This window comes from Bos javanicus, chromosome 19 (assembly GCF_032452875.1).
Source record: "Bos javanicus breed banteng chromosome 19, ARS-OSU_banteng_1.0, whole genome shotgun sequence".
Lineage (NCBI taxonomy): Eukaryota > Metazoa > Chordata > Mammalia > Artiodactyla > Bovidae > Bos > Bos javanicus.
The window spans coordinates 38,212,819-38,230,512 of record NC_083886.1 but is presented as its reverse complement, the minus strand read 5'-3'; the positions used below and the strand labels follow the sequence as shown (position 1 = coordinate 38,230,512).

General features: G+C 40.7%; 1 protein-coding gene across 2 annotated transcripts in view; it reads left to right on the top strand.

The window, feature by feature from the left end:
• KAT7 (lysine acetyltransferase 7) overlaps nt 1-17,488 on the top strand; it is a 34,795-nt gene extending 17,307 nt beyond the window's left edge. For both annotated transcript variants that reach the window (XM_061391428.1, XM_061391429.1), the window contains 9 exons: nt 363-461; nt 2,593-2,703; nt 4,378-4,569; nt 9,942-10,031; nt 10,246-10,386; nt 11,406-11,499; nt 14,195-14,341; nt 14,937-15,043; nt 15,823-17,488. In XM_061391428.1, the coding sequence (XP_061247412.1) occupies nt 363-461; nt 2,593-2,703; nt 4,378-4,569; nt 9,942-10,031; nt 10,246-10,386; nt 11,406-11,499; nt 14,195-14,341; nt 14,937-15,043; nt 15,823-15,924 (1,083 nt within the window). In that variant the 3' untranslated portion in view covers nt 15,925-17,488. The remainder of the gene's footprint in view (nt 1-362; nt 462-2,592; nt 2,704-4,377; nt 4,570-9,941; nt 10,032-10,245; nt 10,387-11,405; nt 11,500-14,194; nt 14,342-14,936; nt 15,044-15,822) is intronic.
• Nucleotides 17,489-17,694: the final 206 nt, after the last annotated feature.

The window sequence follows — 17,694 nt, the reverse complement described above, 5'->3', positions numbered from 1 at the left end:
TTTCCGTATCAGTGCTTGGAAAGCAGTAAGCATTCAATAAATGCCTAATGAATTGAAATGATCTTGATTTTATTCCTGTTGTTTCCATCCTTAATCTATATTCCATTTGGATTAATATTAAAGTAAGTACATTTCCTAAACTCATCTTAACTGACAGGGTAGTGGTCTAGGTGATGAGGGAACCCCATTTGGAGTTTAAAAATTAACTGCAGCATTCACAGGGTGGCTGTAATATACTTCACATCCCACCCTGACTGTTTTTCCCTCTACCCTTTCTTTGGTGTATGTTACTTTCATTTAGAGACTTAATTACATAATGAGTTTTCTAGCTAGCTTCTCAATTTTCTCCTTTTTCTTTTTAGGCACCATCAGAGAGGCAGTTGCGATATAAGGAAAAGGTTGCTGAACTCAGGAAGAAAAGAAATTCTGGGCTGAGCAAAGAACAAAAAGAGAAATATATGGTGAGGATAAGTTAAATATTTAATAGCATGAACTCTTGCTATCACATTTGATTCCTTTTGGTTGCTAAGATTCTGCTTTTCACACTTGCCATTTAGTATGCTCTGTAACAGGACTCTTTGGCAGTTAGAGTTCACTGTATATATAATTCTCCAACAAGAGTGGAACTGGGCGTCCTCAAAAAACAAATACTGTTAGAATTTAGATTAAGAAAAAATAGAATCTTCTAGTTTATAAACCTCACTTTAGGTTTAAAGGGTTAAATTTTCTTGTTTGAACAAATACGATGTTAACGATAAGGAAGAATATTCAAGCCAAGCATCAGTCCATGTCTTTAAATGAAAGAATAAAATACCTACACGATAAAAGGTTTTAATTGGGTGATATATAGTAAATCTTTTTATAGTTTTTTATTTTTCTAGTTTTAAAAATAGTGTACATTTATGACTTCCCTGGTGGTCCAGTGGTTAAGAATCCACCTACCAATGCAGGGTACATGGGTTCAATCCCTGGTCTGGGAAGATCCCATATGCCTTGGAGCAGCTAAGCCATTGCACCGCAACCACTGAGCCTGACTGCTGGAGCCCGTGCTCTGCAGCAGGAGAAGCCAGTGCAGTAAGAGGCCCCGCACCTCAAGGAAGAGTAGCCCCCATTCCCTGCAGCCAGAGGAAGTCCATCCCAGCAGCCAAGACCCAGCTGTAGAATTGGGCTTTGGGTTGAAAATTGTGTGCTTCCCCTCTGTCTTGTTCAGTATTTTTATCTACAGGTTGGGTAGAGATGTAATAATATGATAATACCATTTATTAAGTGCTTATGTGCTAGGCAGGCACTGTGGTTATGTTGCTCCCATAATCTTTGTTACAAAGATGGGTGGTATTTCAGCTGTTGTATAGATGGAAAACTGAGATTTAGATTATGATTTTCCCAGAATCATAAAGGTAGAGAGTGTCTGAATAAAAGCTCCTGAAATTTACCTTACATCTGCTTTCTAGTTTGGGCTGAACCTTCCTGGTAAAAAAGTACTGGATAGGATTTTTTAAAGCTTTTTAAAAAAGTACACAAAACTAGAAGAAATACTTAGAACCCAAGGCTTAGATGACAGAACCCCAAATTAAAAAGATATCCATCAAAGGGGCCCAGATAAGCCAGGAGAAATTTTAATAGGGGTAAAAGTACTGGTGAGTGGTTTCTTCATATGCTAATATATGAGTAAGGTCTACAGCATTCTTCCTGGAATGAGCCTTCTGATCCTCTTAGCCATTATCTTCTACTATCTTCCGATCCTCTTCACCTTCTGCTAGGAGGCGGAGTCTAAGAAGGAGTGGGAAGGGCTAGAATTGAAGGTTAAAAGGAAAGTTGCCCCTTTGGATTTTCTTTCTTGTGTATGGATACTTGTGTACTGACTGCTATGGTAAGATTTGATATTATTTATTTAAAACTGGATTATTTTTATGATTCTAGTTTTCAATGACTGTTCCCTCTTTTGTACTTGCTTAATATTTAGTAAAGCATTTCTCAAGGAAGCTAACCTTTTTTCCTGTAGACTTGGACTGGAGTTCTAAAGTGGGAGTATTCCAGTGCCTTTGGTGGATTGTGTTATGGTAGGTGCAGCAATTCAAGGGAAAGAGTTTACAAAAGCCTGCTTAGTCCAGCTGCTCCTTCCTACCTGTAGATTTTATTTTCAGCCTAAAATCTTAGAAATGAAGGCTTAGAGATTCTAGTTTTTATTTGGTTTTGTTTTTAATGATTATCCAACTAGATCTCAGGATTCTAGAAGTTGGTAGTGCATTTGGGTTTTGTTATATTTTATTTATTTGTTTTGCCATGCACATTTTCAGAGGAAGAAATGGAAGCATAAAATTCTGAAGAATGAAACTCCCTTTAGGGGTGGTTATTAGGACATTTCCTTTCCAGGTTCACTAGAGTGGGTAGTGGGTATCTTCTGGAATTAACCTGTCTGATAGTTTGTTTTGTACTTGATCCCTAGTGCCTAGTATAATGGCTGGCAAATATTAATAGTAGGTACTAAATAAATAGGTATGGTTATTCTTGGCCCTCTGATTGGCATCCGTTGAAATGCAATAGGTTAAGATCTTAGAAGCAGAAAGTATCATGCTCTGGTTATTTTCCTAGGAACACAGGCAGACCTATGGGAACACTCGGGAACCTCTCCTGGAAAACCTGACGAGCGAGTATGACTTGGATCTTTTCCGAAGAGCACAAGCCCGTGCTTCAGAGGATCTGGTGAGTATTAAAACTTCCAAGGTGAGGACCACTTGTGAGGGTCACTTGGAACTGCCAAGGAAAATTAGCACTCAGTTTGCTAGGGATTAAACATAGCTTGCTGCTTGACTCTTTTTCCCTTCCCCCGGCCATCCTTATTTGAGACTTCCTTCCTATTGATATTTAAAATTAATTACCCCTCCTCCCTTCCTTTGTCCCTTAAAGTTTTCCCTCTCCACCTCAACTCCTGGAAGGACCTATTTGGTAGAGGTAGTTATCTGGGTAGAGCAGTAGGTGCCCCTTTGTGTCAGTTGGATAATTTGCAGTTCTGAGAAGCCCTAGACTGGAAGGTACCCCTCTCTGTTGTTCTCTTAACCTAAATAGGAACTCCCCTTTGTGGGATTGCTTCAGCCTTTCATTGCAGCTATAAAAGAATGGGAGAGGAATAATGATCAAGGTTGTTGTCAGATAGTTTAGATATTTAGAATCTTTATGTCCAAAGAAACTTAAAGTTTGTAAAGTGAATTTCATCTTCCTTTTTTTTTTTTTTTAATTATAATCGAATATTTTATTTAAGAATTCTGGATTCTGTAGCGGTCCATGGGCTGGTTGGAAAAGAATTTCCAGACATGAGGCAGAATGAGAGGAGAACAGAGTTTCTTAGAGTGGGAGATGTTATTAGAACAGCAGGCTGGCTCAAGGGAGAGCTGACCCCTTTATTCGGCTAGTTGCCAATTTTTATACCCTCAAGGCAGAGAAAATTTCAACTGGAAAGGTGACATTAAGTGATTGGTTAGAATGTTTCAGGGTGGGTATTTTACCTAATGCAGGGTAAAGGACCTGGCTGATTTAGATCAGGAGGCTCATGGCAACAGTTGCTACTGACCTTGGTTAATTACAGAAATTTTTGTCCTGTGACCTTGGTATAAGGCTCCATAGAGGAGACTTGTTAAAATTTTGGGAGAGCCAGGGTTTGATCGCTGCCCTTGTTTAGGCTGGGCTACAGCTGCTGGTTTTCTCTATCTTACCCTGGTATTGAACATTTCCTAGGCCAGCTTTTTAGAGCTCTGCCTAATTATTCTTCAGAATTATTTCTGTGACTAACTCATAGCCACTGAGTGGGGACAGGTATTCAAAAATATCTTCTACTTTCTAGCTTTAAATTCCAGAATTAAAGCATCATCCCTGTTTCAAAAGTGTTTTTTAAAGGACCCAAGTTGAGAGCATGGCCAGCATGGGTGCATGTCATGCAGATCCATACAGCTTTCTTTATAAAAGCTTTTGCACATGTATGAAGCGCATTCTCGAGAAGCTTTTGTTTAGTTTTAGAATGTTTGTTAAGGTGTAGGGAGTTTGTGATAAATGGTCTTTTAAAATTCGATTTGTTTCAGACTGATAAAAAGTAAAATTTTACGAAGGGCTTGTTCTGATGTTCAAGAGATGAGGCCCAAGTGGGTAGGTAGCAGAGAAAAGCCACTCTCAAGACCTGTGCTCTGGGCAGTGTAGACAGTACATTTTCTCTAGCCTTCCTGGTGACCCATGCCCCCATAGTCCTCTTCATTGCAAGTTTCTCATGAGCTAGAAGCCAGATATTATTTTTTTCATAGCCAGTTGTGGTGGCATGCACACAGCTTACAACAATAGAAATGATTAATTCTTATCCTCCTTTAACTTGATTTCTTCTCTGCAATACAGGAGAAGTTAAGGCTGCAAGGCCAAATCACAGAGGGGAGCAACATGATTAAAACAATTGCTTTTGGTCGCTATGAGCTTGATACTTGGTACCATTCTCCCTATCCTGAAGAATATGCACGACTGGGACGTCTTTACATGTGTGAATTCTGTTTAAAATACATGAAGAGCCAAACAATACTCCGCCGACACATGGTAAGTTGTCCGAAGGTCCATGACCACGGTGGCGATAAGCTCTAGGATGTCTAGATCGTTGTTTTCCAGTTGCTCAGTCGTGTCCAGTGCTTTTCCACCCCATGGACAGCAGCACTCCAGGTTTGCCTCAAAGCTTCCCTTTTGCTCAAGCTCAAGTCCATTGAGTCAGTGGTGCCGTCTAACCATCTCATCCTCTGTCGTCCCTTTCTCCTCCTGCCTTCAATCTTTCCCAGCATCAAAGTCTTTTCCAGTGAGTTGGCTCTTCACATCAGGTGGCCAAAGTATTGGAGCCTCCACTTCATCATCAGTCTTTCCAATGAATATTCAGGACTGATTTCTTTTAGGATTGATTGATCTCCTTGCTGTCCAAGGGACTCCCAAGAGTCTTCTCCAGCACCACAGTTCAAGAGCATCAATTCTTCAGCACTTAGCTTTTTTATTTTCCCCTCTCACATCTGTACATGACTACTGGAAAAACCATAGCTTTGACTATACAGAACCAGTCTGTTGTTCTGTGTCTGGTCTAACTGTTGTTTCTTGATCTGTGTACAGATTTCTCAGGAGGCGTAAGGTAAGGTGGTCTGCTATTCTCATCTCTTTAAGAATTTTCCAGTTTGTTGTGATCTACACAGTCAAAGGCTTTAGTGTAGTCAATGAAGCAGAAGTAGATGTTTTTCTGGAATTCTCTTGCTTTTTCTATGATCCGAGGGATGTTGGCAGTTTGATCTCTGCTTCCTCAGCCTTTTCTAAATCCAGTTTGTATAAATCTAGAAGTTCTCAGTTCACATACTGTTGAAGCCTAACTTGAAGAATTTTGAGCATTATTTTACTAGTATGTGAAATGAGTGCAAATGTGTGATAGTTTGCACATTCTCTGGCATTGCCTTTCTTTGGGATTGGAATGAAAACTGACATTTTCCAGTCCTGTGGCTAGTGCTGAGTTTTCCAAATTCACTGACACATTGGGTGCAACACTTTAACAGCATCATCATTTAGGATTTGAAATAGCTCAGCTGGAGTTCTGTCACCTCCACTACTTCCTGACTCCAGGATGTCTGGCTCCAGGTGAGTGATCACACCATTGTGGCTATATGGGTCATTAAGATCTTTTTAGTATAGTTCTGTTTATTCTTGCCATCTCTTCTTGATATCTTCTTCTGTTAGGTCCATACTGTTTCTGTCCTTTTTTATGCCCATCTTTGCATGAAATGTTCCCTTGGTATCTCTGATTTTCTTAAAGAGATCTCTAGGCTTTCCCATTCTATTGTTTTCCTTTATTTCTTTGCAGTGATTACTTTAGAAAGGCTTTCTTACCTCTCCTTGCTATTCTCTGGAACTCTTTATTCAGATGGATATATCTTTCCTTTTCTCCTTTGCCTTTCTCTTCTCTTCTTTTCTCAGCTATTTGTAAGCCCTCCTCAGACAACCACTTTGCCTTTTTGCATTTCTTTTTCTTCGGGATGGTTTTGATCACTGCGTCCTGTACAGTGTCACGAACCTCCATCCATGGTTCTTCAGGTACTCTATCAGATCTAATCCATTATATCTGTTTGTCACTTCCACTATATAATTATAAGGGCTTTGATTTAGGTCATACCTGAGTGACCTAGTGGTTTTCCCTGCTTTCTTCGAGTCTGAATTTTGCAATAAGGAGTTCATGATCTGAGCTACAGTCAGCTCCCGGTCTTGTTTTTTGCTGGACTGTATAGAGCTGCTCCATCTTTGGCTGCAAAGAATATAATCAGTTTGGTTTTGGTGATGACCATCTGGTGATGTCCATGTATAGAGTCATCTCTTGTATTGTTGGAAGAGAGTGTTTGCTATGACCAGTGCATTCTCTTAGCAAAACTCTGTAAGCCTTTACCCTGCTTCATTTTGTACTCCCAAGGCCAAACTTGCCTGTACTCTGGGTATCTCTTGACTTCTTACTTTTGCATTCCAGTTCTTGATGATAAAAAAAGATCTTGTAGGTCTTCATAAAACTGTTCAACTTCAGCTTCTTTGGCATTAGTGGTTGGGGCATAGACTTGGATTACTGTGATATTGAATGGTTTGCCTTGGAAACGAACAGAGATCGATCATTCTGTTGTTTTTGAGATTGCACCCAGGTACTGCATTTTGGACTCTGTTGTTGACTATGAGGGCTATTCCACTTCTTGTGAGGGATTCTTGCCCACAGTAGTAGGTATAATGGTCATCAATTAAATTCCCCGATTCCAGTCCTTTTTGGTTTACTTATTGATTTCCTGAGATGTTGATGCTCACTCTTGCCATCTCCTGTTTGACTGCTTCCAATTTACCTTTACCTTGATTCATGGACCTAACATTCCAGGTTCCTATGCAGTACTGTTCTTTGTAGCGTCGGACTTCACTTTTACCACCAGACACATCTACAACTGGGTGGTGTTTCCACTTTGGCTCAGCCTCTTCATTCCTTCTGGAGCTATTTTGTTGCTCTTCTCCAGTAGCATATTAGACACTTACTGGCCTGGGGATTCTAGATTTTGACATCTTTCTAAATACCTCTCAGTGGTCCACAGAAATGGAATGAAGGCACAGGAAATTGAAAGCCGCATATTAGAGTCGGAGTATACAGCCTTTGGCAAGGCTGGTGCTGGGTGGCTCTGAAACACATGCTGTCATTTTCATCTCCCTGTCTTTTTCTTGCTGCCTGCTCTTCTCTGTTCCTGGGGTATGAATTACCTCTGCCCACAGTTTTTCTGACTCAAAGTGGATAAAAACAGATGGACTTCACTACACAGAACTGGGACAATGTGATTCACCTTTGTATCTCTAGCAACTAGCCTTGGCAATAAATGCCCCATAAATGTGTGTTGAAGGAACTCTTGCTTAAGAAAGACAAATTATGAAATTAACAGAATAGGTCCTTGGGTCAGCCTTTCCCATGAGTTGTTTAATGTTTGCTGGTTTCTGAACAGCCTTCTTGTTAAAATAGGAATAAACAATTGAATCTTTTTTTTTTTTTTTTTTTTTACAAATGTATTCCTTACTTATTTTATAGTTTTAAGCCATTTTTCTTCTCCTAATTGTGGAATGAAAAGTCTTGTCTTGAATTTCTTCCATGGAGCAGGGGTGGAGATTGGTCTGTAAGACGAGGAAACCTCTGTTTTTTCTTATTTCCATAGTCACAAGTGATTGTGGCTGTATCTATAGCCCAGCATTCCTATAGTTTCTGTCATAGTATTTGTCCCAGTTTGGTGCTAAAACTGCTTTTTTGTGTTCCCAGCTCTGGAGTACACTCTGGCCCAGAACCACCATTGCCAATTAAGACTGCAGTCTAAAGACTGCCCTTTAGACTGCAGCACAGTAGGCTCCCACTAGACTGGGTAGGGAAGAATGCTGGGAGTAGGGGCAGGTGGGTGATAAGTGAGGACTGGGCTTCATGATTATAGACCATGAAGATAAGCTAATTCAGAGTTTGCTATGTGAAAGACTGGTATTTTTATTGATGTGAACTGCTTACTGTTTCTTTTTTCTTTCTGTTTATTTAGTGGTACTAACTAATGAAGTAGCCAAAAGGCAAGAAATAGTAGGGAGAGAAAACAAAGGGCCTATATATAGTCTGAGGATCAAGTAAACAGTCTGAATATTTGATAATAGCTACTGTATTATATAAGTTATAAAAATCAAATTTCACGGAATAGAAAACCTATTTTAATTCATACCTCCGAAGACTCTTGTTGCTTTAGGCATAATCACAGAAATGGGCTTTCTTGGCCTATTTGGCCAACAGTTTGGCTTCTGTTTCTGAACAGATAATGTTGTTAGTTTGTTCACTGTTGGGAAGAGCCAACATGAGTAAAGGGGTGGAGACAGGAGCAAATCACAGGTGGAGCTCTCATTACTGAATGAATATGTGGACTTATATGTGACAAATTGGGGCATGCTTTTTTTTAATGACTATTTTATTTTTGACTCTGCTGGGTCTTCATTGTGGTGGTTTCTCATTGCAGAGCAGGGCTCTAGGCACATAGTCTTTAGTAGTTGCGGTGCCTGCGCTCTATCTAGAGTGCTGGCTCAGTAGTTTCGGCATGTGGGCTTAGTTGCCACGCAGCATGTGGGTCTCCTGCATTGGCAGGTGGATTGTTAACCCCTGGACCACCATGGATGCCCTTATGACTCTTTATTGACTAAAAGAGTCAGAATATAATTTCATAAAAAATATTCATGTATATGCTTTTTTTGTTGTTTAGTCACTCAGTCGTGTCCGACCCTGTGACTGCATGGACTGAAGCACACCAGGCTTCCCTGACCATCACACTTTCCCAGAGTTTGCTCAAACTCATGTCCATTGAGTTGGTGATGCCATCCAACCATCTCATCCTCTGTTGTCCTCTTCTCCTGCCCTCACTCTTTGCCAGCATCTTTTCCAGTGAGTCAGCTCTTTGCATCAGGTGGCCAGAGTATTGGAGTTTCAGCACCAGTCCTTCCAACTAATATTCAGGATTGATTTCTTTTAGCATTGATTGGTTTGATCTCCTTGCTGTCCAAGGGACTCTCAAGAGTCCTCTCCAGCACCACAGTTTGAAACCATCAGTTCTTCAGCATGCAGCCTTCTTTATGGTCCAACTCTCACAACTGTACATGACTATTGGAAAAGACATATGCTTTTTAATGATATTTTTTAAAGTATTTACATAAAACCTTTCAAAAAGTCACCTATTTACAGTAGTGGCTTCCCTGCATTAAATCTGTGAGCACTTGCAGGTGAGGAAAGGGGTACCTTGTGCCCTCTTGTGGCCAAGTTGTTGTCTCCCCACCCCCCACCCCAGCCCTGTCTTCCTGTTGCTCAACCAGGCTTCCTTGCCTATTTTTCTAAAGCCACAGAAGGACATGTCCTATTTCAGTATAGTACAACAAAGGGAACATTTGGAGACGGGGCATGGTTTGTATCACTGGGTCTGTTTTCTAATCTGAAAAGAAGACCATAATGGTTTAGGTGGTAATGAGAAGTTACTGGTAAAGGTGAGAGTACCTTTACTTAGCAACTCTTAAGCTGCTGGAAATAAGCTGCTTAAGAATTTCCTGTTGGCACAAGCCATTTTATAATAAGCCTGGGTATTTTTTATTTATCTTACTCTTACATAGTAGAAGATCTAATCTCCTAGGTTGGAGCAGCGCCAGAAAATAATCCAGAAAACTTGTTCCAAACTACTATAAAAATCCAGAAATATATTGCAGTGAATTTAGAAGTCTTTGTTTCACTAAAAGAAAAAAATCCATTTTGCTGTCAGTTTGTCAGACTGTCCATCTCAGCTAACCCAGTTCAACCTGTGGTTCCTTTTCCCTTTTGAGCAGCAAGTCTTACTGGGAAGGATTGTTTGCCTGATGTGAATTCCATTCTCTTACAGGCTAAGTGTGTGTGGAAACACCCACCTGGTGATGAGATATATCGCAAAGGTTCAATCTCTGTATTTGAAGTGGATGGCAAGAAAAACAAGGTAAAAATGGTGATATCAGAAGAAGGGATGGAAATGTACTTTCACCAGTTTCAGAAATTTATCTCCAGCTTGTAAAGAAGATAGAACTTTTCTATTGGCCAAAATACAGTTTCTGCTTCATTAACAATAATGGCGTGATCTTTAATTTTAGGCCTTTATCTGATAAGTATAAGAATCACTTGCTGACACATAAACGCTGTTCCTTTACTCCCAGATCTACTGCCAAAACCTGTGCCTGTTGGCCAAGCTTTTTCTGGACCACAAGACATTATATTATGATGTGGAACCCTTCCTGTTCTATGTTATGACAGAAGCAGACAGCACTGGTTGTCACCTGATTGGATATTTTTCCAAGGTCAGCGGGATCTGGAGATTAAGAAGCTGATGACCAGAGCAGGGTAGTTGATGTTGGCATATGAAGCCTCAAATCACTGACAGAAAGAGGCGGTTCCCTGGGCATTGATGATTGCCCTTCTCTTAAAGGGTGGCGGGGGGTGGGGTGGACATCCACGTATCAAAGATTATTTAATGAAAATGTGCAGTCTTTATGAAAAGCTTTTGGTTTATTCATTTCTGGACTTGTGGGTTGAAGCTGCCCATTAGTAGCTGGCCAGCACCCGGCCTCCTAACCCACAAGCCCACATCTTGCCATCCAAGCCAGCCAACTCTCCTGGCTTTGCTGTCCTCTGTGTTATTAGCTTAAAACCAGGAAATATGTTCCTTTTGCCTGGTTTTCTAGCTGGGCTCCTTCAGTGATAACACCACTACACCTTTAAAGATTCAAGGCCAGATTTTGCTTATAGCTTTTCAATACAGCAACTTTATTGAAATATAATTTTCACATACCATACAATTCACTCATTTATAGTGTACGATGCCGTGGGTTTTAGTATAGTCACAGAGTTGTGCAGCCACCATGCAGTCACCACTATCAGTTTTTGTTACTCCCAGTTTGAAACACCGTACCCATAAGTAGTCACTCCTCATTTCCACTCATTCTGTTTGCAGGCCCACTGTCTCTATTTAAGCTTGCATATTCTGGACATTTCACATAAATGGAATCATACAATATGTGATTTAAAGAGTGCTACTCTAGACTGGATTCAGTGTTCTAAACCTTCTTGCCTTGCTCTTTGCCTCTAAAAAAGAATCCTAGAGTCTTTGCCCTTAAGGTGAGACTGGAGGTCTCAGCTAGGGAAACCCTGAGATCATCAGCATAAAGGGTGTGGATATACCAGCTATGAGGCCTGACAGCCACTTCCCAGGACTAGTTAGCATATATTTTGCAAGCAGCCTTGCTTGTATCTGGGACTGCTGAGACACCTTTGGTCCCGTATTCTTCTAATCTTCTCATCTGTTTGCTCTTGATTTTAGGAAAAGAATTCATTCCTCAACTACAATGTATCCTGTATCCTTACCATGCCTCAGTACATGAGACAGGGCTATGGCAAGATGCTCATTGATTTCAGTAAGTAAAACAGTCAAGTCCTAAGTTGCACAAGCAGGGACTATTGAAGTATTGTCTTTTTGTCCTATGGTCTGTCTTCACAATTCCTGGCATATAGTGGAATTACACTCATATTAAGTGAGTGAGTAAGTGGAAAAAACCTGAACATTGTCAGTTGGCCTGATACACATTGAACACTCAGATGAATACAGGACCCTGAGTTGGTACCTAATAGTCTGCTGAGATATAGAGGATAGTAAAGTAAGCTCTTTAGTATTATCCTAATGTGAGACTTATGAATAGCACTGCTGCTGCTGCTGCTAAGTAGCTTTAGTCGTGTCCGACTCTGTGCGACCCCATAGACGGCAGCCCACCAGGCTCCCCCGTCCCTGGGATTCTCAAGGCAAGAACACTGGAGTGGGTTGCCATTTCCTTCTCCAATGCATAAGAGTGAAAAGTGAAAGTGAAGTCGCTCAGTCGTGTCCGACTCTCAGCGACCCCATGGACTGTAGCCCACCAGGCTCTTCCATCCATGGGATTTTCCAGGCAAGAGTACTGGAGTGGGGTGCCATTGCCTTCTCCGATGAATAGCACATTCATCTGTAAAGCTTCGAATTTGCTTATGGGTGTTAAGTTCAGTTTTGTAAGTTGTTCTCTAAAGGCATTCGTGTACCTGATAGAGGCTTTGGGTCTTATTAATCATGAATGCTGTATTTGGGAATTTGCCTACTCGGTAAAATTTATTTGTAACCCTAAAATCAAAGAACATACACATGGCAGGGAAAAAAAAGTCACCACATGTTTCCAGATGAGGTCAAACAGATACTTATTTGGGCTTTGTTTAAGCTGATGTCCTTTAGAGCCATGTTGTTCATATTTTTATGCTTTTTGTTGCTATTTTTATCTTTTATTATTATTTTTTTGGCCATGCCACATAACTTGTGGGCTCTTAATTCCTCTGACAAGGGATCAAACCCAGGCCCTCAGCAGTGAAAGGGTGGAGTCCCAGCCACTGGAATTCCCTGTTGGTTTTCAGTGGCCCCTGAGCACAGTGCTGAAGTACTGTCTAGTAAGGCTGTGATGTGCCTTCCAGAGAAAATGTGTTTTATAGACAGGTTTTTATTTAGGCATTCGTGATTGTGCTGTTGGCTTTTAGTTCAGTGTTAAATCAACAGTATGTATTAAATAGGTGTCTTTAAATAAAAATGCATAAAACAAAGTTGGTTATATATTGATTGGTTGATGAAAATGTGACGAGGGGCCCACAGGAACCTAACCCTGTATTTACCCCAAGAGCAATGGTTCAATATAGCTTATTCAGTGTTTGCTGTGACTTTATAGAATATAATTTACTGTAAATAATGAGATTCAGCTGTATTTTATTCCATCTTCACTGTAACATGATGTATTTTGGTCAAATTAGAATTCCTAGAATCAGCTTTTTGATCCTTTTTTTTTTAAAAAGCCACCTGGTTAGAGATAAATCAGGAAATGGCCTAATCCACTAATGGAGTTGAGGGGATTGTGTATCTTTGAATAGGTAACAACTATTTTGTAAACTTTGTGGAAATTTTCAAACATACACCAAAGTAGCATAATAGTATAATAAATCCTCCTGTAATGATTACCATTTTATGGCTAGTCTTGTTTTACCTATAGTCCCACCCTCAGTTATCTTGGTATCTCTAAAAGTATAAGGTCTGTTATACCTAAAAAAGCCCTACAAAACAAAAAATTCCTTAATGTCATAAAATATACTATTCAAATTTTCATTATTTTGTGATTTGGTTCTTTAAAAAAAAAAGAAGTTGTTTTTACTCAGATAGAGATAGAACTGTGTAGCTTATAAATCAGTTTTTAGTTTAGAGGTTCCCTGCCCCATCTCTTTCTTTTCTTTGCTATTTATTTAAGTTGGTTAAATAAATAGTAGTTTGAGTTTCCTGAAGTATGAGTTTGCTGACTGCATCCCCCTGGTGTTGAAAGTTAGATGTTTAGCTGTTAAAACTGGAGACTTTGTGAAATTCAGATCATGTCTATTCCCATCTGCTGCCCACTACCAATATTTCATAGGCAGTACTGAGATAATCCATTCCTTTTTTATTTTAAGAGTTTTTAGGGTTATATAAAAAAAATTTTTTTTTTAAATTATTTTATTTTTGGCTGCATTGGGTCTTTGTTCCTTTGCTTGGGCTTTCCTAGCTTCAGCGAGCCGGGGCTACTCTTTGGTGTGGTGTTCAGACTTCACATTCCGGTGGCTTCTCTTATTATGAAGCACAGGCTCTAGGCACTCAGGCTCAGTAGTTTCGGCTCTTGGGCTCTAGGGTGCAGGCTCCTCAGTTGCGGTGCACAGGCTTAGTTGCTCCGAAGCATGTAGGATCTTCCTGGACCTGGCATTGAACCCGTGTCCCCTGCATTGGCAGGAGGATTCTTGTCCACTGCACCACCAGGCAAGTTCTGAGGTAATAAGTTTCTAGTGCAGGCTTCCACTAGAAGGCTTTTATATTAAATGTCCATTATAAGTAAATGTGAAAACACATTAGTCCCCTTTTGTTTGTACAAAGGCAGTCAACTATACTACAGCTAATACATAGCATTGCGTTAAATGACTGAACCCTGATGGATATTGCCAAGCAGACTCTACTCCTTAAATCTTTATCCATTTTGGTATGCTGTTCTTATTAGGATGAGATACAGTATCTGCATTGTTCTCTGGCAGGTTATTTGCTTTCCAAAGTGGAAGAAAAAGTTGGCTCCCCAGAACGTCCACTCTCAGATCTGGGGCTCATAAGCTATCGCAGTTACTGGAAAGAAGTGCTTCTTCGTTACCTGCATAATTTCCAAGGCAAAGAGATTTCTATCAAAGGTTGGTTTTTTTGCTCTTAGAGAATGTTACCTAAGATGTTTGCTCCTCTGAATATTCTGACTTTTCTGTTTGGCCCTGTTCATGTTTTGTAATCAGCAAAGATAATGCCACATTCTATGTTTCATCTGAATATGAGAGTGGAAGGCTCACTAATGTGGACCACTCACTAAGGTGCCTAAGGATTCCAAAGCATTTGGCCCTAGAGACTGGTTATATGATTTGGTTTCTCAAATTTTAGGTTGCTAACACTTTATTTCACAAAATTCTCAACAAAAGCAAGAAAGAAAAACTTCAAGTCATTTGGCGCACACAGGAACTTCTAACGTCCCAGAATATTTATGCGAGAGTGAAGTAATTTAGTTTGTTCTTTGACTTCAATTTCTATAGGAGCCAAAGTGGTTTCCTGCTGTACTGTCCCTCTTTTGTAGTTATTTTAAGTGGTCAAATGAATACTTTATAAACTTCTGGACAGCTTGGGTCAAGTAGCAAAGATTCCAAACATTTGGAGTCTGTGTAGATTTCCTTCAAAGGAAAAGGGTCCTTGGTAGGGGGGTGGGGAGGTCTGCATTTTGAGCAAGTAGCTCTTCTGTTTCAGAAATTAGCCAGGAGACAGCTGTGAATCCTGTGGACATTGTCAGCACTCTGCAAGCCCTTCAGATGCTCAAATATTGGAAGGGAAAACACCTAGTTTTGAAAAGACAGGTAAAGTTTCTGTTAGCCTTTTATTCATTGCTTTATGTCTCTTGAGGCCTAGCAAAGTGGAGCCTTCACACCTTAAAGTGTAACCTTCCCTTTTTAAAGAGTCTGACTCCATGCAGCTTTTCCTTGGTCTCATTGTTAGGCTTGTCTCTGACTGTTCCTTTATCAGAAGCTTTTGGTAAGCTCCTGGCTCACACTTGGATGACACAAGCATCAACAGCTCCAGTTAAGCAGCTTTATGTTGCACTGTTGTACTTCTGTCCTTTGATGATTTTCTTACATCATAGAAGAGTGCCCATCTGTGGAGGAGAATCTCCATAACCTTCAGGGCCTGCAGAAGTGGTTTTAAATTCCTTTAACAAATGCCATCTCAGCTGATGTCAATTTAAAAAATGTTTTCAGTTGACTTACAACATTTACTCTGGAGGGGCCATGGCAACCCACTCTAGTGTTCTTGTCTGGAGAATCCCATGAACAGGGAAGCCTGGAAGGGTTGCACAAAGTCAGGCACGACTGAAGCAACTTAGCATGTGTGCACAACATTTAATAAGGGAAGATGGGTAATGATTTTCAGGTCTTGCTGAGGGCATAATAGGAAGAAATGGATTAGGTAGGAGAACATTAGGTAAATCAAAAGAACTTTTTTTATACCTGTCTCACACCTTAGTATATTATGAAACCTTTGGTGATTTCTTCTTTGCTAACAATCATTTTGGAATCCACATATAAAGATGTTTTAGTTGAATGCATATAATAGTTTTTTTCCCATTGTTTTCTCTCAGGATCTCATTGATGAGTGGATAGCCAAAGAGGCCAAAAGATCCAACTCCAATAAAACCATGGATCCAAGCTGTTTAAAATGGACCCCTCCCAAGGGCACTTAAAGTGACCGGTTACTCCGAGCCAGCGAACCCCAGCAGTAGGAATCCGTACCCTAGGGATCTGTCTGTCATTTCTGTTGCTCTTGTGATTGGCAAGTACAGTATCCTTTGGGAAGGCCATCCCCCTCAGGACTGTCCTGGCTCCGACCTTCGTGTACACTGCAGACGCTGGTTCTGAGGAACTGTTGTTTCGGCCTCAGTGAGGTTGCCTGGATGGGATCTCTATTAGACTTGAGTGCAGATCCCTTGTAGCACTGACCCAAGGTGTTCTGTTTTGGTACTGTACCTGTCCAGTCACTGGTTCTCTCCTCTGGCCCCATGAGGTTGTGTCGTGTCTTCTAAACTTTGTAATAGTGCTTCTTGCCACCTGGTCACCAGACCACCAAGTACGGTTACTGCCACCAGGACCTTTCCAGTTATTCCTTACATGTGTTTTTGGAGGGGCAGGGAAGAGGTGACACTTCTGAGTGTGTGTTGGGAGGGGTCCCTTCCCTTTGGATTTCATCTCACTTTAAGTTATTTCCTCCATTTTTACTGAAAGACCTGTTTTTAATCAGCATCAGGCTGACCAGAGCCAAATACTTCTGAAGACTCTTGCAGGGATTAGTCTTGGTTACAGCATATGCTCTAAATGAGATGGAGAAAAGAATTGAGAGGTGGTGATTCTCTATTTGGATTTGAGTTCACCTGTGAACAGTGGGCAACATCTTGGTGAAAGGGAATGAAATACTACTTTTTGCCTCACGAAAAAGTGCCCAGTAGTAAATGTTTTCTTCTCTTTACTCCCTGCCTCTTTTTACTTTTGCAGGTGCCAAAATAATTTCCAGTTCTCCCTTTCATGTTGCATGATAACCGGTTAATTATATTGCAGAAACCTTTCACCAGTACCGGTCTGATATTGCACACCTAAGTTGCACATAAGTTGCATTGCTTTTGTCTGAACATCCTTGGAGAAGTGATTGAAAATGACTTCCGTATCTCAGCCCATGACTCAGCAAGGCAGAATGGCCACCCCTGCCAAGGTTTGCTTTTCTTTTCAACAGTGCCTCACCCTCCCTCTAAGGACTAAAGTGCTTATGCCCTTCCAAGAACTCCATTTCCTTTTTGGGATTTACCACCACCCCCCATTCCCTGGTCTCCTCTATTTTTGGTGTCGTTTAAGTGAAGGAGGAGATGCTCCCTCTAATTTCTCTAGCCCATTATAACCTGCTATCTTGGGGCAGCTTTTGATGTATGACATGTCACCCTTCCCAACTTGGTCTCCGGCAACACCGCTGTCTTCATGTGGAGCCCTTCCCACAATCCTAACTCTGGTCATTTGTGCCTTTCTCTTGTCATCTTTGTACACTACTTATATTCACTGTGGGTTGGGGGGAGCTAACTTTAAGCATGTTCAGTGGCAGCTCCCTGCCAGTTTCAGTGTCACTGTTAAAATTTACCCAAAAGCAATTTCACTGGGGGTTTTCTTAAGGGGTAAAGGCCTTTTACAGAAGCTAACCCTTCCCCAAATGTGGTAGAATGTGCTGTTCTATATCTACTCTTCAATAAAGCATGTTCTCTGCTGAAATTTGTTTCACCCAGGAACTCTCATTTGAGTGTGAAATGGTGCCGCTGGCCTACCACTAATAAATGCACTTGAGGTTTATTTTCTAAGCAGTAAACTGACTGTTCAGGGACATGATTTGTGGGTGGGGAAAGTTGTTTTTTCCTCTGATGTAGGCTATCTGGAGGGAGTGCTTAACTCTGAGCTTGTCTAGTTGCTGGAGTAAATTC